A 27,898-nucleotide genomic window follows, 5' to 3' on the forward strand; every position below is an offset into this window, starting at 1 on the left:
GGGGGGGGGGCATAAGGGGTCTGGGGCGGAGTGTGGGGGATGTGCCCCTCGGCGCTGCAGGACCAACCCAGCAGCACCCCAGCTGCTCTGCCCCAGGTGTCCCCAAGTCAGCCGCTGCTGAAACTGACCAGTGACTGACTCGAGGAAGCCCGGGGCAGAGCAGCTGGGGTACTGCCGGGTTGGTCCCGCAGCGCTGAGGGGTGGTGCTAGGGGACCAACCCGGCAGCACCCCAGCTGCTCTGCCCCCGGCGTCCCCAAGTCAGATGCTGCTGAAACTGACCAGCAGCTGACTCCGGGAAGCCTGGGGTAGAGCTGCTCTGCCTCCGGCTTCCTGGAGTCAGCCGCTGGTCAATTTCAGCAGCGGCTGAATAAGGGAAGCCGGGGGCAGAGCAGCTCCAATTGTCCGGCTGCCCTGAGCACTTCTGGGTTCCAGATGGTGCCAGACCATCAGGAGTGTGGGACCATTGGATGCTGGACCACTGGAGTTTTACTGTAGTTAAATTTTGTGTGAATTTAGAACCAAATAATCTTCCCAGCTCCTAACCTGATACCTCTGTTGTGGGATAGGGATGATCAGAGGACAAATGGGAGAGAAAGCCTCCTTTTCAGGCCACTGGTCTGACCAGTAGCTTTGTAGTTACTCATTCAAAGAGTTGGAACAGTCTCTATGGCTGTTGCTCACCCCTTTTATGGAGAAGACAAACTTCTGTCTAGTTCAAACCTTCCACTAGCTGTAACAGAAGCACTGTTTCAACAAGGACATCAAAGTTTGTACCAAGGATATTTAATTCCTTGAAACGTGACCTCCTGAAATCTCATCCCCGTACTGCTGAGTTCAGTGAACCTTGGGGGGGATAGATATTTGGCTATGTGTGTGTGTGTTCCCTCTGTGTGCCATCTCAGCTCTGTACAGACAATTGGAACATAGGCCAGGATTATTGTTAATGAAGCACAATAATAGCATTTGGCAGACTCTACGGCTGTGTCTACACTGGCATCCCTTTCCAGAAAAGGGATGCTAATGAGACACTTCGGAATTGCAAATCCGCGGGGTTTTTGCCGGAGAAAAGCGCCAGTGTAGACGCGATTTTCCGGAAAATAAGCCCTTTTCCGGGATATCCCTTATTCCTACTTTCAAGGAATTCAAGGACTGAGGCGGCGGAAAGGGGGCTGTGGAGGAGGGTGGCGGTGATGGACTGAGGCGGCGGGAAGGGGGCTGTGGAGGAGGGTGGCGGTGATGGACTGAGGCGGCGGGAAGGGGGCTGTGGAGGAGGGTGTCGGTGATGGACTGAGGTGGCGGGAAGGAGCCTGTGGAGGAGGGTGGCGGTGAAGGACTGAGGCGGCGGGAAGGGGGCTGTGGAGGAGGGTGGCGGTGATGGACTGAGGCGGCGGGAAGGGGGCTGTGGAGGAGGGTGGCGGTGAAGGACTGAGGCGGCGGGAAGGGGGCAGTTGAGGGGGGTGGCGGTGAAGGACTGAGGCGGCGGGAAGGGGGCAGTTGAGGGGGGTGGCGGTGAAGGACTGAGGCGGCGGGAAGGGGGCTGTGGAGGAGGGTGGCGGTGAAGGACTGAGGCGGCGGGAAGGGGGCAGTTGAGGGGGGTGGCGGTGAAGGGCTGAGGCGGCGGGAAGGGGGCTGTGGAGGAGGGTGGCGGTGAAGGACTGAGGCGGCGGGAACGGGGCTGTGGAGGAGGGTGGCGGTGAAGGACTGAGGCGGCGGGAAGGGGGCTGTGGAGGAGGGTGGCGGTGAAGGACTGAGGCGGCGGGAAGGGGGCTGTGGAGGAGGGTGGCGGTGAAGGACTGAGGCGGCGGGAAGGGGGCTGTGGAGGAGGGTGGCGGTGAAGGACTGAGGCGGCGGGAAGGGGGCTGTGGAGGAGGGTGGCGGTGATGGACTGAGGCGGCGGGAAGGGGGCAGTTGAGGGGGGTGGCGGTGATGGACTGAGGCGGCGGGAAGGGGGCAGTTGAGGGGGGTGGCGGTGAAGGACTGAGGCGGCGGGAAGGGGGCAGTTGAGGGGGGTGGCGGTGATGGACTGAGGCGGCGGGAAGGGGGCAGTTGAGGGGGGTGGCGGTGAAGGACTGAGGCGGCGGGAAGGGGGCTGTGGAGGAGGGTGGCGGTGAAGGACTGAGGGGGCTGGAAGGGGGTAGTTGAGGAGGGTGGCGGTGATGGACTGAGGCGGCGGGAAGGGGGCAGTTGAGGGGGGTGGCGGTGATGGACTGAGGCGGCGGGAAGGGGGCAGTTGAGGGGGGTGGCGGTGAAGGACTGAGGCGGCGGGAAGGGGGCAGTTGAGGGGGGTGGCGGTGAAGGACTGAGGCGGCGGGAAGGGGGCTGTGGAGGAGGGTGGCGGTGAAGGACTGAGGCGGCGGGAAGGGGGCAGTTGAGGGGGGTGGCGGTGAAGGACTGAGGCGGCGGGAAGGGGGCAGTTGAGGGGGGTGGCGGTGATGGACTGAGGCGGCGGGAAGGGGGCAGTTGAGGGGGGTGGCGGTGAAGGACTGAGGCGGCGGGAAGGGGGCAGTTGAGGGGGGTGGCGGTGATGGACTGAGGCGGCGGGAAGGGGGCTGTGGAGGAGGGTGGCGGTGAAGGGCTGAGGCGGCGGGAAGGGGGCAGTTGAGGGGGGTGGCGGTGATGGACTGAGGCGGCGGGAAGGGGGCAGTTGAGGGGGGTGGCGGTGATGGACTGAGGCGGCGGGAAGGGGGCAGTTGAGGGGGGTGGCGGTGAAGGGCTGAGGCGGCGGGAAGGGGGCTGTGGAGGAGGGTGGCGGTGAAGGACTGAGGGGGGTGGGGGGGTGGGAACGAGGCAGTAAGGGCTGACAGGTCTGGAGCCGGGTGCTCACACCCCTGAGCCACCGCCCCCAACCTCCCGACGCGGGGGGAAGGGACAATGCTTTGTTGTCACAGGTGGGTTTTATGAAATGTGGCGCGTGCAGTTGTGCGCATGCCCCGTGAGGCTCCTACAGCGCTGACTCCGCTCCCCTCACCCAAGAGGCTCTGCTAGTCCTGCAACGGGCGGAGCGGGTGGGTTTGGCGCAGGCGCACTGTTTGTCTAACCGCGAGCGGCGGAACGAAGCCTTTGCTTTTAGCGCATGCGTACTAAACCCTGTGAGGCGGAAGGGAGTTAAAAAAAAAAAAGAAACGTTCTTCGGAGCATGCGCAGTCTCTCCCGCTTGACGGCGGGAGAGCCCCTCCCTTGCGGGACACTGCGCGCATGCGCCGCCGCGCTGTGTCTGTTGTAAATCGGAGGCCGGCCGGCCGCGCGATGCACTGTGGGAGTGATTGAGGAAGTAAAATGGCGGATTTAGCGAACGAAGGTAGGGGGGGATGTGGCCGTTATCGCGGTTGTGCGGAGGCGGGGTTTGGGCCGCGGGCCGGAGCAGGCCTGGCATTCGCCTCAGGAAGAGCTCCACGGGCCCCGTAGGGGAGTTGCTCCTCCCTGCCGCCTGCCTCAGTGCCGGCCACCGCAGGGGAACGGACTGGACAAAGGGAGAGGCTGGGCCTAAGTGGGGCCGTCTTGTTTCCCCGCCCCCCAGTCCGGGGGGAGCCGACCGACACCCGCCCTGCAGCGAGCACCTTGGGGGGCATCGGCGTGAGCATGGGGGTGACGGAAGTGGGGCTGGGCGTGGGCCCGGGCCTGTCGGTGCAGGCTGTGCGGGCCAGGCGCTAAGAGAGAGGCGTGTGTTATTTATTACTGCCCAGCGTCAGGAGCAAAGCTACTCCTTTCCTGCTGCAGCCTTCAGCGTGGGACAGAACCGCATCCCTTTGTAAAAACAGGGAGGAGTCCTGTGACACCTTAAAGACTAACAGATTTATTTGGGTATAAGCACTTGTGGTCAAGGGCCCCCTTCCTCAAGCTGCATGTCTTTGCCCAGAAAAGCTTATGCCTGAGCAAACCGGTTCATCTTTAAATTATCACAGGGCTCCTTGTTTTTTGTGGATACAGACTAACACAGCTACTCCTCTGATTCCTGTCAAATCCTTTTCTAGTGAGCCTATCTAGCTTGGCAGGTACATACCCTGTGTGTGTTCCGAATGTGAACAGAGCATCCCTCTATGTTCCCATTAGTCACCTTATTTTGTTCATGGTGAAAAACTGTGAGGCAATGGTGGCAAAGGAAGAGACCTGTGGGAGCTGCCTCTTGTTTAATTATCACTTGAACCCCAAAATGTGAAAAGCAAGCTCAGTATTTCTCTTTCCTGTTTGGGGCTAGGTGCCTCCTTATATGTCACCCCTTTTTATGCAGTGTTCAGGTAGCATGTCCCTTCTTGGCATGCCTATTTAAGGGAGCTGTAAAATTCCCATTGTTAATGCTGTGTATTTATGTCTAGCAGTTGGCTAAGAATATGCCTTGCAAGATTAGAGAAAATTTAGGTATCTTTTGTATAGCCATAATTTTGTGAGGGCAGGGAAATTGGTTTTATTAATTCTTCCTTGGGAGCTTTAAGAGAGAATGGCATACCATGTAGAGGTCCTAGGCTTTATCTACACTGGCACTTACCCAAATGACACAAGTTTTCCAATAAATGTGGAAAACCTTGCCCCCTAACACCCAAACAAAAATGTGGAAAACCTTGCCTTCCACCACCCAAACAAAAAACAATTAATTGATGAAAAGTGTCTGCTTGCATAGTGCTTTGTTCAGTGGGACCTTTGCTTGTTGGAGGTGGTTTTACTTTGTCACTGGAAAACATCTCTCCCAGCAGTAAAGAGTGGCCACTCAGTGCACCTTATAACTATGCAGATTCAGCACTGCTATAAGGTGTGTTGTGTAGACATAGTTTTAATGTGTATCTCCCAAGTGGAAGATAGACAGAAAACTTTCATAATATGAAAGAGTTGGGGCTCTTGTACATTTGAAAAGCAGAATCGCAGCAGAAGCAGCGCTAGTAGAGAATGCTTCAGTCCCTGCTTGCACCATTGCCAGTGTGCTTTTATCTCCCCTGTCCCCCTCAGAGATGGTGCTGGGGGAAACTGGCTTTCACGCTGGCTTCCCCCCAACATCATCTCCTGCTTCCCCCCCTTGCTGCCGGTCTCTGATAGAGGCTGCTACAAAGTCATTCTCTTATCCTGTCACATTCTCCTTGCATCCTTTCATTGGCTTCCTCTTCTCTGTTGCCTCAAACAAAATTTACTTATGTTTACCTTCAAGGCCCTTCATGGTGTGTTCCCACCACACCAGTCATCTCACATTGACTGACATGTAGATTTACACTTTTGATTAGCCATGATGCCAGCCTCCATCACACACTCATTAAAAGATTAAAATAAGACCTTTGTGCCTTCTTCCATACTTTTCCTCACGCTCAGAGGAACTCCTTGTAAATATGCGCTAAGTTATCCCATTAATCTCATTCAGAATTCTCTTTGAGATTCTCCTTTCAGTGTACAAAACTTTTGACATCTTTTAGGCCACTGAGAGGCCTGAGGCAACTGCCTATCGTGTCCAATTTTGCCTTTCAGTTTCCTTGCACCCCTCTGTCTATATCTATTTTCGCTTATCTTATACTTAGGTTGTAAGTTCTTTAGGGGTAGGGTCTGTTGTTTTGTTTTGTATTTATTCAGTGCCTAATATAATGGGGTCTTCTTCCATGACTATTGCTTCTAGGTACTACCATAATGTCTCTTTTTTGAGATAACTGGATTAGTCCTCATCAACACTTATTTTCATGAATTCTCCTCTAACAAACTTTCCAGATTGATTTGTATGAAGATGCTTGTGATAGGAAGCAGTATAGCTTTCCATGGTACTTTATAACTACATCCCTTTATTTTAAATTTAAATTGAGTTTTACTAAACTCCCCTGCATTTTATAAAAACTATTAATTTTTTCCAATTTTCACCCTGCTTTTGTATTCTTGGAAATAAATTGCATGAATATATCTATTATGATAATACGCAGGGCTTGACAAATCCATGTATCTACTCGCCCATGGCGAGTAGATTGCAGCGGTCGCCCCGTTCACTGGTGGTGCACGCATGCGCAGTGCAGGTCTGGCGCATGTGCGGGGCTGGTGAGTGGATTTTGCTGTGGTTTGTCGAGCCCTGATAATACGTTAGTTATAACTACTCGAGAGAGATCTTGGAGTCATTGTGCATAGTTCTCTGAAAACTTCCACTCAATGTGCAGTGGCAGTCAAAAAAGCAAACACAATGTTAAGAATAATTAAAAAAGGAATAAAGAATGAGCCAGATAATATCTTATTGCCTCTGTATAAAACCATGGTACGCCCACATCTTGAATACTGTGTACAGATGTGGTTGCCTCATCTCAAAAAGGATATATTGGCATTGGAAAATGTTCAGAAAAAGGCAACAGAAATGATTAGGGGTTTGGAACGGGTCACATGAAGAGAGAGAGGATGGCAAATAGGATGTTAGGAATTATTAAGGAAGGGATAGAAAATAAGACACAGAATATCTTACTGCCCCTGTATAAAACTATGGTACGCCCACATCTTGAATACTGTGTACAGATGTAGTCATCTCATCTCAAAAAAGATATTTTGGCCTTAGAAAGGGTTCAAAAAATGGCAACTAAAATGATTAGGGGTTGGAACGGGTCCTATATGAAGAAAGGTTAAAGAGACTGGGACTTTTCAGTTTAGAAAAGAGGCGACTAAGGGGGGATATGATAGAGGTATATCAAATCATGAGTGGTGTGGAGAGGGTGAATAAAGAAAAGTTATTTATAAGTTCCCATAATAGAAGAACTAGAGGACACCAAATGAAATTAATGGGTAGCAGGTTTAAAACTAATAAAAGAAAGTTCTTCTTCACACAGCGTGTAGTCAATCTGTGGAACTCCTTGCCAGAGGAGGCTATGAAGGCTAGGACTATAACAGAGTTTAAAGAGAAGCTAGATAATTTCATGGAGGTTAGATCCATAAAAGGCTATTAGCCAGGGGATAGAAATGGTGTTCCTGGCCTCTTTGTCAGAGGCTGGAGAAGGATGGCAGGAGACAAATCGCTTGATCATTGTCTTTGGTCCGCCCCCTCTGGGGCACCTGGTGCTGGCCACTGTCAGCAGACAGGCTACTGGGCTAGATGGACCTTTGGTCTGACCCAGTACGGCCATTCTTATGAGATTAAAGAGACTGGGACTTCTCAGCTTAGAAAAGAGGAGACTAAGCGGGTGGGGGAGATATGATAGAGGTCTATAAAATCATGACTGTTGTGCACAAAAGTGAATAAGGAAAAATTATTTGTTCCCATAATAGAAGAACTAGAGGTTACCAAATGAAATTAATAGGTAGCAGGTTTAAAACAAACAAAAGAAAGTTTTTCTTCATGCAGCATGTGATGAACCTGTGGAACTCCTTGCCAGAGGATGTTGTGAAGACCAGGAATTTAACAGGGTTCTAAAAAGACCTAGATGAATTAATGGAAGTTAGGTCTTTAAATGGCTATTGGCTAGGATGGGTAGCAATGGTGTCCCTAGCCTCTGTTTGTCAAAGACTGGAAATGGATGACAGGAGAGGGACCACATGATGATTCTCTGTTCACTCCCTCTGGGGCATCTGGCATTGGCCACTGATGGCAGACAGGGTACGGGGCTAGATGGATCTTTGGTCTGACCTTGTATGGCCATTCTTATGTATGTCTGTATGTAAATGCAAAGCTATTTGAAGTAACAGTATGTATTAAGCTAGAACAGGAGTAGACAAAATATGGCCTCTGGGTCAGATCTGGCCTGCCAAACCACCAGATATAGCCTGTGGCCCAGCAGGAGTACCAAGCACGCTTCTTGCCTTTCCTGCTCTGCACATGGCTCAAAGCTGCTGGCTGTAGGAGCCATATGTTTTCTGCACGCGGGGAATTGGGAAAGGCGGTCTCCCCAACACAATATTGCAGCTCCATTGGTTGGAAATCAGCCAGTGAAAGCTCCCTGGACTGTGCGTGAGGCATTCTTTGTGCACAGAGAACATGTAATACCCACAGCTGGTTGCTTTAAGCAATGTGTGGAGTGTGTACGGCAAGGAGCCGGCCTGAGAGTCCTGCTGGGCTGCTGGCCAGGAGCTGCCTAGGAAAGCACCTCCTGGCCAGAACCTGTTTCTGGCACCCCAGCCCCTCCCTGTCCTCAACCCTCTGCTCCACCTCATGTACTTCTGCCCCAGATCAGTCCAAAGCTTTTTCACCCCTATTCCTGCATCCATCACCTCTCCCAGACTCTGCACTCCAATCCTTTGCCCCAGGTCAGGATCCTCTCCTGCACCCATTCCCCCTCATGGATCCTGTCCACCACTCCCCTGCTCCACGTCACAATCCCATCATAGATCCTGCAACCCTCCTACTCTCCCCTTCTAGGTCAGAATCCTTTCCTGCACTCATACCCCCATTGGACTCTGTACTCCAATTGCCTGCCCAAGTTACAACCCCCTCCCTCACCCAGATTCCTTCCCAGTTCTCTCACCCTCTCCTGCACCCCTAATCCTCTATCCTAAGCTCCTTTCTATCGCAGATCCTGCAACTCCTCCATGAATATCATGGAAGAGTGCACCCACTGAGCACTTACCAAATTCTTGTAGTGCCCCCTTTATCAAAAATTATTGCCCACCTCCAGCCTAGCGGATGCTTATAATAAACAAGCGCACACACAGGCCCTGAAGTGTGTGCACCTCTGAATGTATCAATGAATCTTATGTTTATATTGGGGGGAGGAGCAGATGGCTCCTCAGGAGTCGGCGCATGCAGGAAGGTGGCTCCACAGGAGCCAGCTGCCTGCACATACCAGCTTCTGCGGAGCCACCTGTAACCCATGCTGCTGCCTCTGTGTCAGTATGGGGTGAGGCAGGATCAGGTGAGAGCCTGTGCTCAACTAGCAGCTTCTGTCCCCCCCCCCCCCCCAAGCTGTTGCCTCTGATACAGGGCCAAGGACTCCCCATGAGGCTGCTGCCTCTGATGCATATGTATTTGCATGTGTGCATGTAACTGTAAAGGTTAACAGATGAGCCCAAACCTATTGGTTAACCGTTGGCTCGTTTACATTCTGACATCCTTTAGAGCAGGGGTGGGCAATAATTTTTGATGGAAGGCCACTCCAAGATTTTGGAAAGTAGTCAAGGGCCTCACTCTTCCATTATATTAATGGAGGGGGTGCAGGTTCTGGGATGGAGGTTAGGTGCAGAAGGGAATTTGGGTGCAGGAGGCAGTTTTGACCTGAGGCACTGGACTGGGGTATAAGGGAATGGATTGTGACCTAGGGCAGGGAATTGGGGTACAGGAGGGCGTTCAAGGGTTTGGGTTGTGAGGGGATTATGATCTGGGGCAGAGGATTGGGATGCTGGATCGGGGAGGAGGTATGGGAGCAGAGGATTTGAGTAGGTGGAATAGGGAGGTAGGAATGGGAGGGGGCAGAGGGTTGGGAGGGGAGGGGATGCTAGAGTGCCAGAGGCAGGGTGTGGCCAGGAGACTTACCAGCCAGCAGCCAGTTCTTGAATCAGTCTCCCTGCCTACTTCACCCCCACACAGGCTGCAGTCATGTACTCTGTGAATAACTGAGCCCCTTGTGCTTCCTGTCTGCCTGTTGTTGAAAGAGGCAGCTCCCGTTGGCCAGTTTCTGGCCAGAAGCCAGCCAATGGGATAGTGTTGGGGGCAGGAGCAGCTCCTAAAGCTTTCCCCGCTCCTCTCCAGGCACAGTTTTTAAAGTGAAACCGCCTCGCAGCTGTGTTTCTTCCTGCAGTGTCCGCATGCCAGATCCCGTGGCTTGCCAGGCCAAATTTGGCCCGCAGGCAATATTTTGTCCAGGCCTTCTTTACAGGAGCAGAATGTTAAGGAATTGAAATATGCATCTGTTAAAACAACCCACCCTCCAAATACTCAATTGTTCTATTATTGAGACACTTAAGACTAGTTTTGCAGGCCCTGTAAACAACATTTAGTTCTTCCAATGTTGGTTTTGCACCAGTTAGCTATCAAATAATGAAGTGAGATACTGAATTCTAGAGTCTTATAAAGATACAAAATCTGTATCCACATCTTCATCTACATCCACAAAAATGAATCTTTGATATTTGTGGGTTTGCAGGGATCTACTGAATTCTTCTGTTTTTGGAGATACTTTAGCCCTCATATAAACCACCTGTTCAGAGGTCACTGGGCTTACAAGATGGAGATTTTTGAAGACTGTTAACATTGTAATTTTTGAGGTGCTTATTTCCCAGCTACTGTCAGCTAAAAATAGGACTTTTGTTTTCAGTCATACTTGTTAACAACTTCTTCATTTGATGCATCTCTGGCTTGGGCTGAAAGTGTTTTCTGCTTGTTTGTTTTTTTAAGTATAGCAAAAACTAGTTGTGTTTTAAAATAAGCTTTGTATCTGTCAGTGATAAAAGGGCACAGAAGTTGACACCAAAAAGCCAGTTTATACTGTAAGCTTTTACATCTTGGATCCTTGGGTATGATTTGAAATATTATTTTATTTGGAGAAAAAAAGGGGGCTGTGGGAGATCTACACTGTTTCCCTATATTCTCATTGAACATTTTGATCTGAAGTGACTGGCTAATTCATTTGCAGAGAACAAGTAATTTTTTTCAATCTATGTCTCTACAGTTTTTTAAACAGAATCATCTATGTTAACTCTGGTTCAATTCAAGACACAGGAAATAAATTTTGTAAAGAAGAAACAACTAAATTATTTCCAAGCTTTTGTGAAAGCAGTTCACATGGTGAATTTGGAATAACTGTTGATTTACCAAAGTGTTCAGGTAGTCGGGTAGTGTTTGTTGCCTTCTGTATAGCGGCTTTATAAATTGTGTACACAAGTTTATTTAAAAATAAGATGTTCTGATTATCTTAAGTGTAGTATGGCTGGTTCGGGTATGTTCTCCTGAATCAACTGAATTGACTAGCTGAAACCTTTTTTCTTAATTCTTCTCAGCCAGCTATCCAGTAACCTGTTTAGCTGCCAGAGATACCATTTATACCAGGGATGTTAAAATGCATGTATTTGTATCAGCATATACTCACTGAAAGTTTCAGCTGATACATGTTTACATGGGGGAGGGGAAGCCAGAAGCCAGTTTTCATGGTGAGCTGGATTTTAAGATGGCTCTCCACACACACTGGCTCCCACTCCTCCCACCCTCCCACTGGCTGCCTCTGATACAGAGGCTGCAGTGGAGGAGGGGGACTGAAGCTGCATGTAACGAAGAGGGTTAATCGATGAACCCAGACTGATTGGTTAACCGTGTATGCAGCTGCATGTTCACATTCCTGATTTGTACTTGTATAAACTAATAATTTTCGTCTATGTATGTTGTAATCAAAGAAGAGTAGAGAATATACATATGGTGCCTTCTGCATCCCTGGGAGCAATTAACCATGTAACCAATAGAATTTGTGTTGGTTACACGGATAGTCTTGTTAAAATGTACATCTCTGATCAGAATTGTAAAGTTGACTACACAGTTTCTGTTTACACTAGGAAATTTAACCTATTGTGATACAGATGAACTGTTGCTAAAAAGGATTTAACTGCAAGTCTAGAGTGGGCCAAATCATGCTAATCACAGGTGCAGAAAATTTAATTCTGTTTTGCTCAGAGCAATGTTCAGACAATAGTGATTGTGTGTCTGAATTAGGGTTGTAAAATGCTATTTACTTGGTTCACCTGTTAACCAATTAAGCAGGGCACACAGCAGGGAGGGAGTCACTGCTCTAGCTCTACTGGTTAACCATAACCAGTAAGCCTCACCCTTATTGGTTGGCTTTGAAGGCTTTTTAGGCCTTCAAGTAGGAATGATGGTGTAGATTTTTTGAGAGCAGACATATTGGGAGCTATGCCAATCAGTACTAAATCTGTCTCATCAATGATGTGCAGCCTAGACCAGTGAGTGGGCCACTCTTTATCTCATTTGGCTGCAAAATTGTCCTGACCAAGACAGTCTCCTAGGATAGGGTAGTTTTACGAACTACACTTGCATAACCAGAATTTGTAGGGTGTGTGAATTGGATGCAGTGGAGCATAGTCAATGTTGTGTGCAGTCAGCATGCACTTAACTTCATGTGACTTTGCTTTACTTTTTTGTCATTTTAGTTAATACTAGAAGGAAAAAAGCTAGTCAAATATGGCAGTCCCACACATGAGCAGTGATAAACATAAAATCTTGACGAGTGACATGCGGACCTGTGGCTGCAGGTTGCTTGCCACTGTCTCTCATTCTTCCAAAGTGTTGCAAAGGAGTTTTAGTCTGGATCCCAGTGCTACCCAAAACCGTAAAGAGGTTCTTGATTTCAAGACTTTGAAGAATTCAAACCTCGAGAAGGAATTGAAGTGTTTCAGTAGGCTTGACCCTTCTTTAGAGTAATTTATTCCACGGTCAGACAAGACCATTGTGATCATCCAGTCTGATCTCTACCTGTAATAACACAGACCATAGAAATTTCCCAAAATAACGCCTACAACATATTTTTAGAAAAACATGCAGTCTTGAATTTAAAAATTCAGTGATGGAGAATCCACCAAACCTTTAGAACATCATTCCATTGGTTAATTACCATCACTGTTAAAAAGGTATAATTTATTTCCTGGTTGAATTTGTCTAGCTGCAACTTCCAGCCATTGTATCATGTTAGACTATTCTACAGTGAAGAACCCACTGTTAACTGTTTGTTCATCAGGTAGGGTATTTTACAGACTGTAATCAAGTCATCCCTTAGTCTTCATGGGATAATAGGGAAGGTCAAGAATAAATAATCCTTTTTTATGATGGAAAGAGGTAAAAAGTAGGATCCCCCAAGGTTCTATACTGGGATCTGTGCTGTTCAATGTATCAATACATCTGAAAAAGGGTAAACAGTGAAATGGAAAAGTTTTCAGATGATACAAAATCATTTAAGGTAGTTAAGTCTGAAGCTGACTGAAGAATTCCATGAGGATCTTTCAAAACTGGGTGACTGGGCAACAAAATAGCAAATAAAAATGATCGTTGAGAAATACAAAGTATGCTAATTTGAATAGCAGGTTTAAAGTGGACAAGAAGAAATACTTTGAAAACAATACATAGGTAAAAATCTCTCTATTTCTGAGATTCCCTTGTTTATGCATTCAAGGGTTGAATTAGTCCTTGGACCTTAGCATCACTCTGGAAACTCAAGCTGAGCCTTGGACTATCAGATCGCAACCATCACTTGGGTGTAATTTAATTAGCCATTAGAATGGTCTGAGCTACAAAATGGTAACTGTAAGAACATTTGAGAGAGAGAGAGAGATAGCTAGATCTAAAATCCCATTTAATGAGTTAATCGGTTAAATGTTAAGTTTCACTGATTAAATGAGGTGGGCGGAGGGGGACGGGACTGTTCAGCCTGGGGGTGGGTGTGTGTGAGTGAGAGAGAGAGAGAGAGAAAATGCGTATGTTGTATTTTCAGCAAATGTGGTGTATTGCCCACTCCCCTGAAAAAGATCTTACATGCTTCTTATAAGGATAACACTACAGACTGGTCAGCCTCACCTCAGTACCTGGAAAAATCATGTAGCAAGTCCTCATGGAATTCATTTTGAAATGATTGGAGGAGAGAAAGGTAATCAGGAACAGTCAATATGGATTCACCAAGAGCAAGTCATGCCTGTCCAGTCTGATTTATGATGAGATAACTGGCTCTGTGGATATGGGGAAAGTGGTGGACGTGATGTACCTTGACTTGAACAAAGCTTTTTATATGTTTTTGCCAGAAAATTAAGGAAATATAGATTAGATGATTGGACTATAAAGCTGCAGCCCCTGGAAAGGACGGGGCTGGGGACTAGCCTCCCCCCAGAGTCTTCTTGGGCTGGAGCGCTCATGGCTTCTAGACCCGCTGCTACCACATAGCCTGGCAGCCACCCAGGGTCGCTGTGGCTATTTAAAAGGCACATGGCTCTGGCCTCTGCCAGGGTAGCGCCACAACTGTGAGTTATGAGCTATTTAGGATCCTGCAGTCTGAGCCATTGCCTGGAAATTTGGCGGCAGGATATAAATAGAAAATGGCCAGATGCAGTCCGTAGGCCAGATCTAAGTGTTAGGCGGGCCGGATCTAGCCCCCGGGCTGCATTTTGCCCAGCTCTGACTTAGTAGGAGAGGCTGAGGGAACTGAGCTCATTTAATCTGCAGAAGAGAAGAATGAGGGGAGACTTGATAGCAACCTTCAGCTCCCTGAAGGGAGATGTCATGGGTTCAGTCACAGAGATCCCCTTGAGAATATTGCCTGATTGGGCTGAAGAGCCCCCTGAGTACATTTAGCTGCCCTCTGAAGTGCCCTACCACCCTGCCCTGCTGAGCCAGAGCCTTTGATCTGCTCCAGCAATGGCACAGAGTTGGAGTCACAGCCCAGAAACATAGACACTGAGATGCACTCAGCTCTGGGAAAGCTCAGTCAAAGGACTTAAAATAGCCCCCAGGTGCACAGCCCCATGGGATCAAACCATAAATCTGTTTCTATATGCATAAAGTTTAAGCAGAGCAAGCTCAGTAGTTCGCCCTCTTTATCAGTGAAAGAGTCACAGCTGTTTCCTTGGTGGCAATAGCTATGCATAAGTTATTTACACTGGGTTTATTAATAAATAAAAGTGGTTTTTATTAAGTATAAAAAGTAAGATTTAACTGTTGGCAAGTGATAATAGATCCAAGTAAGTTACTAAGCAAAACAAAGCACATCAGCTAAGTCTAATACACTTGAGAAACTTGTTACATTCAATTTCTTACCCTAACATTAGTTCTAATTTTGTTTTCTCACAAGCTAGGTAGCCTCCCAGCTTAGGCCTGATCCTTCCTCCTGTTCAGTCTTTGATGTTTCTTGGAAAGGGCAGAGCCAGGACATTTCCATGCTCCCCTGCCCACAGACCCTGATTGGGATGGGGAAGTCTGTGAAGTTGTTGTTCCAGCCTTTCCTAGAGAGAGCTGCCAGTTGTTCCCTCTAGGCACCCACCTTCTGGCAGAGGATACTTCTCACACTCCCCTTGCCTTCAGGTCAATCAGGGCCTGGCAGTGGGGGAGTGCATGAAGTCTTTCACTCCCTACCCCCTGCCCTGCAAGGGGTGCATGGTTCTTAGTGAACCACCAGCTGTTTAGCTGGTGCTTCACTCTAAGCCCTGTGCGCCCCTGGTAAGAGAGGAGGCCCTGATTGACCTGGGGACAAGGGAGCAGGAGGGTGTCCACAAGCTGGATCAACTCACTTGGTGGGTCAGATCCAGACTGTGGAGGCTCTCTTGCCCACCCTTGAGCTAGGTTATTGCCAGTGGCTGAAGATGGAAGAACAAGGAGCAATGATCCCTACTTGAAGTGGATGGTGGTCGAGGTTGGATATTAGGAAAAACTATTTCACTTGAAGGGTAGTGAAGCACTATAATTGGTTAACTAGGGAAGTGGTGGAATCTCCATCCTTAGAGGTTTTTAAGGCCCAGTCTGGCAAAGCCCTGGCTGGGATAATTTAGTTGGGACTGGTCCTGCTTGGAACAGGGGATTGGACTAGATGACCTCCTGAGGTCTCTTCCAACCATAATATTCTATGATTCTTTGAAAAGGCGGAGCTTTTAAATAACTAGATGAGGTTCATTTGTACTGGGGACGGGCAGTGCGCAAAGCCTCTCCTCCCCCTCCTCCTGGGCTCACAGCATTTAGAGAGCTGGTCTGAGCCACATGCGTGGGTGGGGACAGGCAAAGAACCTGCCTGAGGCTCCTGCGGGCCAGATCTGGTGGCTGCATCCTACACATAGGCCATATTTTGTCCCCCTGTTCAATACACTGGATCAACCTTGTCCATGTGCTTGTTGACCCTCTCAAAGAATTCTAGTAGATTAGTGAAGCATTACTTTCCCTTTACAAATTATGTGGTTTTTTTCCTCAACATATCGTGTTCATTTATGTCTGATCATTCTGTTCTTGAGTACATTTTCAACCAGTTTGCTGGAACTGAAGTTAGGTTTACATAAGACTGGCCAGAGTGGGTCAGACCAAAGGTTCATCTAGCCCAGTATCCTGTCTGCTGACAGTGGCCAATACCAGATGCCCCAGAGGGAGGGAATACAACAGGTAACCATCACATGATGCCTCTCCTGTCATCCATTTCCAGACAAACAGAGGCTAGGGACACCATTCCTACCCATCCTGGCTGATAGCCAGGGCTCGACAAATAATGCAATCTACTCGCCCGTGGTGAGTAGATTGCAACCCGGAAGAGCCGGGTTCCAGCGATCTGCGCATGCGCAGATCGCTGGACAGTGCGGCTGGCGAGCAAGGCTCGCCGCAGTTCAGCGAGCCCTGCTGATAGCCATTGATGGACTTAAACTCCGTGAATCTGTCTAGCTTTTTTCCGGCCAGTAATTGCCAGGAGTACTTCCAGAGCTGTTTTAAAACACCAGCATAGCATTAGTTATCCTCCAGTCATCTGGTACAGAGGCTAATGTAAAAGCAATAGGCTGCCTACCATTGTAGATGTGCAATTTCATATTTGAATTCTTTTCAGAATTCTTGGGTGAATGCCATCTGGTCTTAGTCACTTATTACTGTTTAATTTATCAGTTTGTTCCAAAACCATCTCTATTGATACTTAAATTTACCACTTAAAAAGAATGGCTGAGGTGTGAGGCAGTCCCACATCCTCTGAAGTAAAGACCTATGAAAGAAATTCATTTAGCATCTCTATAGCTACTTTCAGTGCTCCTTTAGCATCTCCGTCATCAAGAGGCTCCACTGATTGTCAGGCTTCCTACTTCTGATATATTTAAATGCTTTTTTGCTATTATTTTTTGTATCTCTTGCCAGTTCTGGTTCTCCAAATTATTTTTTGGTCTGCCTAATGCTTTTATTCTTGTCTTGCCATGGTAAGATTTTCTATTTTCCTCAGTGGAATCTGATTTTCAGTTTTTAAAGGATGTAATCCCACCTTAGTTATAACAAGTGTAACTAATACTTGAAATAGGAAAGATATGGCAATTTCCTGCAATATCCTTGGAAAAAAATCTTACAAAATTAATACATATTTGGAGTCCATTTTGTTAAATGGGAGGTGTGAACTTCAAAAGACTACATGAACAGTGGACCATGGAGTTTATGGATGGTTTAGACAAATAGCATAAAATGGTTTGCCACCCTAGGGAATATCTGTAGATAGGTGAGAGCAAATTTTCCAACTCTGGTTATGTGAAAGCCCATCTTTTTGTAGTTGCATCCTGAGGAGGGAAGTATTTTCTCTTGATAATCTGTTTCTGGAATCTTAAGATCAAAGGCCCAAGCTGTAAAAGGAAACATGAACCTATGCATAGGTGAGCTTATTCTGAACTAAGGCTGTTTTGTTTACTAACTTGTAACCACAGAAAACTGTTTGTTGAAGTCTGGAGGTGATCTCTGATAAACTTATTAGCATGTGTTTAGGTTCTGTTCTTGTCTTTAACATGTTTTCACAATAATGCTTCCCACCTTAATAATAAATGTGTTTGCTTATAAAGAGCTATGTGGTAACTCATAACTGCTGGCAATTATATTATTCCTAGCCTTCAGAAAGAAATCAAAGCACAGTTGTTGGCTATTTTGGCAGTTGACTTGCTGGGAATATCAGTGTAGAAAGGGAACTGTGTAACCTGGAAAAAGCTCAGTCATGAACAGTCATGAACAAAAGGAATGCAGGCTTCTATCCAAGATAGGTTACAACTGAGGAGTCTGGAGCTTGTTGCTGTGCTCATGAGGGACCATATACAGGTGCAGTTGCTCTGACTTGTCATATGAACTCTTTCAGAATTCATTCTTTTTCTGTGAAAAGCATCACAGAACAAAAGTGTGTGATATTTAATGCTGTTAGAAAAAACAATTTCTTTTTTTGCAGAAAAGCCTGCCATTGCTCCACCTGTCTTTGTGTTTCAGAAGGATAAAGCACAGAAGGTAAGGAGCTATCATTGTGTATGTACTCATTGTACGGCATACTGTCATCCTGATTCATATTTTAGTGGCAGCAATAATTGGTATAAGGTGTAACTCTTCTTAAAGTTTAGGGTAGATAGGTTGTTGTCATTAGGATTTCAAGGAAAAAATTCATTCAAGGAAAAAATGTGGGAAGACAGATTGTAGATTAGTGGGAGGGAAACAGAAAAGACAGACGGTGTGGGAAATTTAGAGCAATCTCAAAGCTGTATTCTAAGCAGAGATGGATGGAGAAAAAGGGACAGACCTTATTACAAATAGAAATTTGAGCAAGAAAAGAGAATAACAAAATGAAAAGGAAAGCTAAAAGGAAAAAAATGGTTCACATTAGTGCCTTTTAATTTTACGTTACATACAGCTACTGATTGATTCCTTGATTAATTGCTTATCCTTAAATTTAAGTTTGGTGAAATTGAAAAATAATGCTCTTGGCTGTGTAACTCAGTAACTTCAGAGCATTTTGTATTTTAAATGCACTTTAAAGTCCTTTTATTTGGTGATACCCAGTTTTTTGTCCAATATGTAGTATCTATGATGCATTAAGCAGGGTTAAAACAGAAAAGCTTTCGTTGTTCTAGTTAGTTGTTACTCAAATATTTTATCAAAACGTGGAGCCAACTATCACATTACTGTTTTGAATCAAGGAAAACTTACCAAATTATATGGGAAATGTTAAGTTTCAGTCCTTTTCCAACCATAAATGACGCTCCTGATGGAAATGTAAGCAGAGACACCATTGAAAATTACTCCTAAAAGTGCTTCATTCAGTCAGGGTTGAAGCATGTTGACACAGGGTTTGGTGGGAGAAGTTTGCATTTCTCTGTTGCCAGTACTGTATTTGTTCTGTAATTAGAGAGAGACCTTTTGTCACCGGGATTGACAGCTTGGTTCTGTTTAAAGTAGTTCCATTTTATCCAGAGTTCTGGGATTGTATTTTAAAGTCTTCAACTCTACTGTTATATTTCAATATTCATGTTTTCCAATCAAATTAATGTTAATTATTTCCCAATTTAGTTATAGCTATCTAACTTCTCATTTTATGTATAATCTGTAAAAGCTCCTAGATTATTAAGACCTGAATAGTGATCCATGTCTTAATATGTAACATTCCTTAAATTGTGGTAAAATCACAGATTTGACCTTTGCCACAGTTTTCCTGCTCAAGGAACATGAGTTAAGGATTAACTCTATTACTTAGGGACAACTAAATTAGTTATGTGTAGCCAAAGTATAGATGATTCAAGTTGCATGCCAGTAATTTCTTCAAATTATAGGTAGATCAATTTTATCTACCTTCTATTCATTATTATTTTTAGAAGTGTCTGTCAGTTTTCTGATACCTCCAGAAGTTTGAATGGTTTTGGGAGGGAGGATTGGTGATGGTGACTTCTCCCATTTTATTTTCCATCTGTAAAATAATTACAGCTACTTAATGGCATAGTAAATGCTAGTGAATAGATTAACATATGCAAAAACTTGGACTTACTGATTTATACAAGTTATTAAATATTAGTGTAGGCTTTATATATCTCAAATGTTAAATGGCCAAAATATATGTAAGTTAAATTTAAAACAGCCATGAAAGTCTCCAGACTTTGTTGGAATCTAAGAGCCAAATCCCAAAACTCATAAAGGCAGCATTTTTAGCTGACATGATTGCGATTTTAGTTAGAACACCATTGTCATTGAGTGTCAGACGACAGCATTTGCCATGAACTTAGTTTGCTTCCCTATGAAATGCCGTGGTTAAATGGATTTCCTGATTTCATGCCAAACCCTGCAATTCGTAATTGATTACTCGGATAAGTTTGATGGGAATTTTTCCTGTGTGCATGTCTTTGGGGGAGAGGCCTGAACAATGTGGCCTTATTTTTAAGTGTACTGGAAAAATGTATAAAAGCAGTTGGCGGAACACGTGGTTTTAGAATATAAATTATTATTTTCCTTGAGCAAAATGTGTAGTTTAAACATCTGTTAGCCTTGCAGTCCTGGTCAAGTTGACCTTTGTCAAGCACTATACAAAGTGCTTCATTTCTTCAGTTACTTGAGCAGGCTGTCCAGCAAATATCAGTGGGAGAAGAGGAAAAAGGTAGCCAATGAAGGTATGCCCCTCATGTGACAGTCTAACGCGTCTGGGCCATCACTGTTCATTAATAGATACTTAGAATTGTGGAGAAGTCAGGTACTACAGTTTACTGCAGAAAATAAAACTTGACTTTTCAAGGTCTCTTGTTGTAGCTGGACTCTGTACCTTCAGCTGTCTTTTCTCTCCATCAATGTTCCCTCTAATCTTTTTCATCCATGTAGAGAATAAATGTTTTATGTGCACCGAGGCATGTACAAATGTACGCCACTAGTAGAAACCAAAAAACCTAGTTGTGGACATTCTGCTAATCAGCTGGGCAGCACTGGAATCTCTCCTGAGTGGCTGGCTGCAAAAGTGCAAAGTTTGCAGGGAACGCTGCTCTCCATTGCTAACACATAGGTGGACTTGGCAGGGTTTCCTTTAAATAGTAAATGTTGGTAATGTCGATTTCAGCTTACAGGCTGAAATTGACGAAAAAATATTGCTCAGTAATAGTGGGAGTGCTGCCTTCCCTTCCAGACTCCCCTTGCATCTATAGAGATGGGATGTTGCTGACCCTGCAGCAGTGCAGAGAACCCTCATGGACCTGCCCCCCCTCAGCTGTGACAGTAGGCTGCACTCATCAATCAGATCAAGGGAGCCTAGCACCCCAGAGCTAGGGGCTCATCTTTGTCCTTGCATTCCTGGTTGGGGAATTGCATTCTGTCTTGTCTCCATAAGTCATGTTTCCTCATGCATCCTTGCACCCACAGAGCTTGAGTGGCACAGGCACACAGCTGTATTGGGGAATACTTCCTGCTTCACCCTTGTGGCCCTGCTCGCTCACTTAGTAGCCAGGAGTGTGGGAGCCATCTCTGGGCAGGAACTGTTCAGCAGCATCCCACAAATGGGGGCTTGCCCTCCCAGCTGGTGGGGACACTCCACTCTCTTAATTTTCAGCAACTGTAAAAACTTAGAAATAAAAACAATTCCTAAGTGAAGATCAGTATTAATCATTCCTGATTGTAGGAACCACTATTTCCAGTAATGCTCACTTGGGGCTTGTTCTTTTGAGGTGCCCTAAAACCCATGGTTCCCAGTGAAGATAATAGGTACTGAATGCGGAAAACCTGTTATCATTGTAACTGAGTAGCCGCTACATTTTTTAGCAGTTATACACTGGCTTCCTGGGAGTGGAGGCCATCAGACAGTGTGCTCCCAGCTGCTGGCCCCACTACTGGGGAGCCAGCTGCCACTCTGAATTGCAAACTCTCATACAGTCAGCAGTGCAGAGCAGCAGCTGGCTCCCCAGGAGCTGATGTATGCTGGGAGTCAGCTCTGTGGGTGTACTGGCTCCAGCCTACTGCCCCATATTGTAATGTAAAAAATGTATTTAAAAATCTACTAGCTAGAGGAGTTGCTGTGTTAAAGGCAGACAAGCAATTTAGAAAAGAATGGTGCATTAGAGAAGCGACAACGGGGTGGGGGATCAAAGTACAGCCGCATTGTCAGAAGGTAGTTCCCTTTTCCTGGAAGTGTGAGAGTACTGGGATTTCTAGCAGCCCATTTTCCTGGGACTCTACTTGTGGGATCCATTTGTTCATGATGATTTCTGTCCACATGGCAACTATAAGGAGAATGCATCTGTGCTCTTTTGTGCATATGCTTTTTCTCCCTCACCTATCTGTAGAACCTCTTGATTTTTGGGGCAAGGCTGTGAGATCTACAGCTCTACTGCTTTCCAACTGCCTGGCAGTTACAAGGAAAGAAGTTTTTGCGTCTTCCTGTCTGCTAGCTGGTGTGCGTGGTTTTTGGATGAGGTGAGAATAATGGAGGCCCTCCTTCTCTCCATCTATCAGTGAGTGAGCCTTTGCTTTTGGGGGTCTTCTTTCCAGTGACTTTCTTCAGCTGCTCCATGTTTTCCCAAGAAGAAGCAGTATGAAATGAAATATTAAACTGATCACAAATGTCATTTCAATTTCACTCTTTTAATGTTTGGAAAAGTTATTAATAGTCTTGGCAGAATTTGTATATTTTTAAATAATTTTTACTGAATATTTTAAAGCATTTTTTATCAATTTGAAATTTCAGTTAACTGAAATTATGGAGGCATCAGGCAATGGAAAGGTCAGGCAATTGAATGACAATACATGTTAAGAGTCAAAATTAAAGCTCTATAACCACTAGAACACAAATTGTATATTTTTTGACATGTAACATTGATGAAAGTCAATATCCTTAAGCTCAAATAGCAGTTTTCATTCTTTGTCTATCTGTAAACTTCAATTATTATCAATGGAGATATTTTCTTTTCCATGTATATGGCAAAATCATCTGCTGACACTCATTGATAAAAATCTCATCTTTCCCAGCCTAGTTAGGAATCTCAGGAGCTACTTGCATACTCAGAAGCACAACATTGCAAAAGTTTCTATAAATTCATAAATGTTATGGTCAGAAAGAACCATTGCGATTATCTGTATAACATATGGCATATTGGACTGTCACTAGTAATGTTTGCATCAAGTCCCATAACTTTTGACTCAACTAGAGCATATTTTTAGGAAGACAATCACTCTTCATTTAGGGATTTTAAGTGATAGAAAATCCACCACATACTTAAGCAAGTTGTTCCAATGGCTGATTGCTTTCATTTGTTAAAATTTTCCTCATTTGTAGTTTGAATTGGTCTAGCTTCAGATTCCAGCCACTGAATCTTGTTATGCCTCTTTGAGCTAGATTAAAGAGGCCCTGTGATAATTGAAGTCTTTTCACCATGTAGTACTTACTGCCATGATCGAGTCACTCTTAACCTTTTCTAGAATGAACTAAATAGAACTTCTTTTGTCTCGAACAGTAAGGCAAGTTTTTCAGACATCAAATCATTCTTATAACTCTCTTCCTAACCCTTATCGCTTTTCTTCATTATTTTTTAAATAGTGGACACCAGAACTGGATACAGTAATCCAATAATGGCCTCATTATAGTGATAACATCACCTCCTTGCTCAATATTTTCTAGCCTAAACATCCCAAGATCACGTTGACTCTTAGCTATCACATTGTGCTGGAAAATTATGTTCAGTTGGTATCCATCATGATCCCAAAATTATTTTTGACTGATTTCTAGGAGAGCCCCTTATTCTGTAAATGTTCTCTATGTTCTGTTTCTGTTATATGCTACTAAATAATAGAGTAAAACTCAAAAGACCCAGTTGGAGTGGGGATCCTTTATGATGGATGCTACACAAACACAGAAAGAGGCAATTCCTGCCCTGATGGCTTGCAGATGAAAGACACAAACAAAAAAGAACAGTGGCTGTAAACGCATCCAGGGAAATAAATATATCCTAGCAATATTACATGGAGTGTAATTTTTTAAAGAAAATAAAGTAACTGGGTTTAGGGGTAGGGAATAGGAAAAGGAAAAAAAGGGAAAAAGGAGAATCACGTGTCACTTGCCAAACCATGATTAACAAGATACCTGTTGTAGGTATCATTGCAGTGGTGAACCCTAAGGAGGGATTTGAAAGAGGATAAATAATGGCTGTTAGAATTTTAGTAGAGAGTTTTCCCCATGCATGAGAAAAAAGAGGTGTTTAACGGAGAAGCTTACTGATAGGTAGTAAAGGCTGGGAATGCTAGCTCAAAAAAGGGCCTGGGCATGTTGCAGGAAGAGGCTACTCTGGCTGCCTGGAGCAGCTCTTGCTTGTGAGCAGAAATGGAAGGCTGGAGCAGCCCCTGCCTATAGTGAGGCTGCCGCTCCAGTCCACCCCCATTTAATTGGTTAATCATCACATTTAACTAGTTAACAAATGGGGTTTCATATCCCTAATTAATACTAGTTACAACATTAGCTTTTTTTACAGTTCTCTACAATTTTTCCAGTATTACAAGGTCTATTAAATATCTGGAGTTGCGGATTTAAAAATATATATTACTGTTGTAGAAGCTATGCAACTTGGTCATTTGAAGTGTTATAACAGTGTTGGTTCTGTGATATTAGCGAGAGAAAGTGGGCGAGGTAATATCTTTTCTTGGATCAACTTCTTTTCATGAGAGAGACAAGCTCTCTAGCTACACAGAGCTTCTCTTCAGGTTTTTGTCACTTTTCCATTGTTTATTTGATGGAATACAAAATACTTAATATGACATGTATGTGTAACCCTTCATGTAATACAATATTTATCACTCTTGCCTTTTCTTCATTGTTGACAATTCTGAAATCTCTGTCTAGTAATGGACTTATATAGATGTTAGGACTCCTGTTTGTTTCTGATATTTTAAAAAACAAAATCACACCTGCTCCTTCATGATACTACTGGCCAGGGATTTTTCACTGATACCTTTAATCTTCCCTTTTATTAATTACATTTTTGTTACTATTAATCTGCTGATGTTAACCTTTATATTGCAAAGGCCACAATTAGGTTAAGCCAAGTTATACTAGGAGTGGAACAGAAGTAATAAATGGGTGTCTGTGCCTCAAAGAGCTTATGTTTTGTTTTTTAGACTGTAAGTTTGATAGGACAAGTGGTCTGCATTGGGGGATGCAGGAGAGACACTGTAATAATTAAGATGTCTGCAATTCTTAGCCAGTTAGTAGCCGTGATCACAACTTGTCACCTGCCTGTCCTTTACCAGGTTGTAGTTTTATGTGTGCATTCCTGTAGAGATGAGTTTTGAGGATGAATCTGAAAGAGGAAAGGTGATAGCTTTACAGATTTTGATTGGGAACTTCTCTGGAAGGTGGCCTGATTAGAAAGCATTAAAGTGCTTGTTGAAGAAATAGGTTATGGTGATTGGCATCATCATTAGAACAGAAAAAGTGGAATTCAGCCTGATGAGAGGAAAATTGTGGAGAACTTTGAAAGTAAGGATGAGGAATTTTGTGTGTGATGCTGTTGAAGTGGTGGAGCCTTTGGAGAGACGTCAAGAGTGGACATTGATATAGGTGGAGACCAAGAGTTGGGAAGATGATTGTAGTGGCAGCACTTGAAATAGATTTTCAGATTGCAGTACTGGAGGTAGCAGAGGAAAAAGTTCAGATCTTGGAGATTTTCAGGAAGAAATGGTAAGATTTAAACATGAAATTGATGTGGGGATGTCAACAACTGGTCAGTAAGAATAACCCCGCTGTGGCTCTGCAGTTCCCCACCTTATCAACTAGTCGATGGAAATTCCATCAATTAGTCAATTAGCTGATTAAACACCATTTAACATTCCTACCTGCTTGTATGCGTCACTGGAGAGGTGCAAATCAAAGATGAAACCAAAATTATGGCCTAAATTGACAAGTAAAATGATGCTTCTGATAGGCTGGATCAGAGAAGTCACCTGGTGTGCTGATCATGCCACTGAGCCTGCCTATCTGCCCTCTGGGGTACCCTGTCACCCTGTCCTGCTGGGCCAGAAACTCTGGTCTCTCCCAGCCAAGACACAGAGTTAGGGTAACAGTCCTTAAAGAGAGCAACACAGACACTGAACTAGCTGAGCTCTGGAAAGGCTTAGCTGTAGGGCCTTGATAGCATCCAGGAACACAACCGTCAAAAGTGACCAAACCCCCAAATCCATCTTACTCTGTATAAAAGTCTTACACAGAGAAAGCTTGTAAGTCTCACTCTCTTTATTGATACAAAAAACAGGACTATGTAGCACTTTAAAGACTAACAAGATGGTTTATTAGGTGATGAGCTTTTGTGGGCCAGACCCACTTCCTCAGATCAAATAGTGGAAGAAAATTGTCACAACCATATATACCAAAGGATACAATTAAAAAAATGAACACATATGAAAAGGACAAATCAAATTTCAGAACAGAAGGAGGATGGGGGGGAGGAGGTAAATGTCTGTGAGCTAATGATATTAGAGGTGATAATTGGGGAAGCTATCTTTGTAACGGGTAAGATAATTAATGTCTTTGTTTAAACTTAGGCGTAAAGTATCGAATTTAGGCATGAATGGCAGTTCAGAGGATTCTCTTTCAAGTGTGGTCTGAAAAGGTCTTTGAAATAGGATTCAAATGGTTGTGACAATTTTCCACTATTTGATATGAGGAAGTGGGTCTGGCCCACGAAAGCTCATTGCCTAATAAAACATCTTGTTAGTCTTTAAAGTGCTACATAGTCCTGTTTTTAGTCTGGTGTAGCTGAAACAAAAACAGCTATATTTCTATCTCTTTATTGATGAGAGATATGCACAGCTATGGTTCCCCCCTCAGGTAACAATTATTTACACTTGGCTTGATGATAAAAAGTCTTTTTCTTAAGTATAAAAGGTAGGATTTCAGTGATTGCAAGTTAAAACAGAAGAGATCAAAGCAACTTACTAAGCCAAAATAAACAAAACATGCCAATTAAGCCTAATACACTTAAGGCCAGGTCTACACTAGACTGGAAGGTCAGCTTAAGGTATGCAACTCCAGCTCCGTAGAATACGTAGCTAGAGTTGGTTTACCTTAAGCCGAGCTTGACACTGTCTCCACTGCGAGAGGGCAACAGGAGCAAATGCTTCTGTCAGCTTTCCTTACTCCTCGAAACAGTGAGGAGTACAGATGCCTGTTGGAGCTGCTCTCAGCATTCAATTTACAGGTCTATATTAGACCTGCTAAATTCAACACCAAAATGTCTGTCTCTAGCTCAGCAAGTGAAGACATGCACTAAGAAATTTGTGACATGCAAATTCTTACCCTAACGGTGGTTCTAATAATCTTTTTCACAAGCCAGGCAGGCTTCTGGCTTGGGCCCGCTCCTCTCCCCATTCAGTCTTAGATGCTTCCAGGAAGTATCTTGGGTGGTACGTGGGGATCTACTGATGTCCTGCCACCCCTTATTGTTTGTTTTTCTCACCTTTACATCCCCTTTGCTCAACCCTGGAATTCTTTGTGTTCAGTTCAAAATTTTCTCATCTTGTGTGGAAAAATAAAAGATCCAAAGTGGGATCCAGCAGCAGGTGGCTGGACCATGTGTTTTATAGCACCAACCACCGTTTGGGCTTACAGGAAAAACAAAGCCATTTACAGATGGTTGGCTTGAGTACCGAGCCATGATGTTTCCAGAGTATCACTAATGGCCCTCATTAGAACGTCTAGATTTATAAACAGATTCACACTTCGTATTTCTAACTTCTCATACAAGAATGATACATGCACAGAAATAGAATATGCACATTCAACAGATGGTAAGTTTTAAAATGTTAGATGGTGTATTTTGCTCAAAGTATCTTCAAGTTATGCTTATTCATATTCATAAGCCAATTTTCTTAAAATATTTGGGGCATGACTGATGATGTCCACCATGACTGATAAAGGTAGTCGTGGAGGGCTTTGAGGGAAAAGTCAGGGGCTCAGTGCTGGCGGTTTCATGTAAGTGCTAGACACCATGAGAAGACTTAGTTTGGATGGAGGGAAATTCGTGCAAAAGTGTTTGCCAATTTTATTTGGCCATGGAACCCCTAGGGTTGCCTTAAAAAAAGAAAAAGCCTTCGTCGAACAACAACAAAAAAAAGACACCCCCGCCCCGGCACCTCAATTCCCGGTGCTTTATGGAACAGGGATATGAGGAAGTGCTAGCTCTTTGCGGAACCCTGAGCACTAATTAGGAAACACTGGTGTAAAGGTATCAGTCAATGCCATGTATGTGGATGAGGTCACCCAGAGATAGGGTATATAGAGCAAGACTGGGCTGTAGCCTGCAGGCTGGATCCGGCTTGCCTAACACTTTGATCTGGCCAGCATACTGCATCTGGCACTTTCTATTTATATTTTGCTGCCCGTGCCGCTAAATTTCCAGACGGTGGCTTAGGCAGCAGGAACCTGTTTAAATGGTTCACAGCTCTGAGTTGTGACGCTACCTTGGCAGGGGCTGGATCTGCCAGTCTTTTACATAGCCACAGCAACCCCAGGTGGCTGCCAGGCAATGTGGTAGTAGTGGGGCATGGAGCCCATAAACCCTTTG

The 27,898-nt window shown here is 44.8% G+C and overlaps 1 protein-coding gene across 8 annotated transcripts in view; it reads left to right on the forward strand.

Annotated features, from left to right (window-relative positions):
• Window positions 1-2,975: 2,975 nt before the first annotated feature.
• The window catches only part of RANBP3 (RAN binding protein 3), a 100,036-nt gene continuing 75,113 nt past the window's right edge, over window positions 2,976-27,898 (forward strand). For 3 of the 8 annotated variants that reach the window (XM_075902972.2, XM_075902976.2, XM_075902977.2), the window contains exons 1-2: window positions 2,976-3,299; window positions 17,785-17,840. In XM_075902972.2, coding sequence (XP_075759087.2) covers window positions 3,278-3,299; window positions 17,785-17,840 — 78 coding nt within the window. In that variant the 5' untranslated portion in view covers window positions 2,976-3,277. The remainder of the gene's footprint in view (window positions 3,300-17,784; window positions 17,841-27,898) is intronic. The other 5 variants (XM_075902971.2, XM_075902975.2, XM_075902970.2 and 2 more) reach the window with 4 other exon arrangements.

The sequence above is a fragment of the Pelodiscus sinensis genome, chromosome 32 (genome assembly GCF_052426305.1).
Source record: "Pelodiscus sinensis isolate ZL-2025 chromosome 32, ASM5242630v1, whole genome shotgun sequence".
Lineage (NCBI taxonomy): Eukaryota > Metazoa > Chordata > Testudines > Trionychidae > Pelodiscus > Pelodiscus sinensis.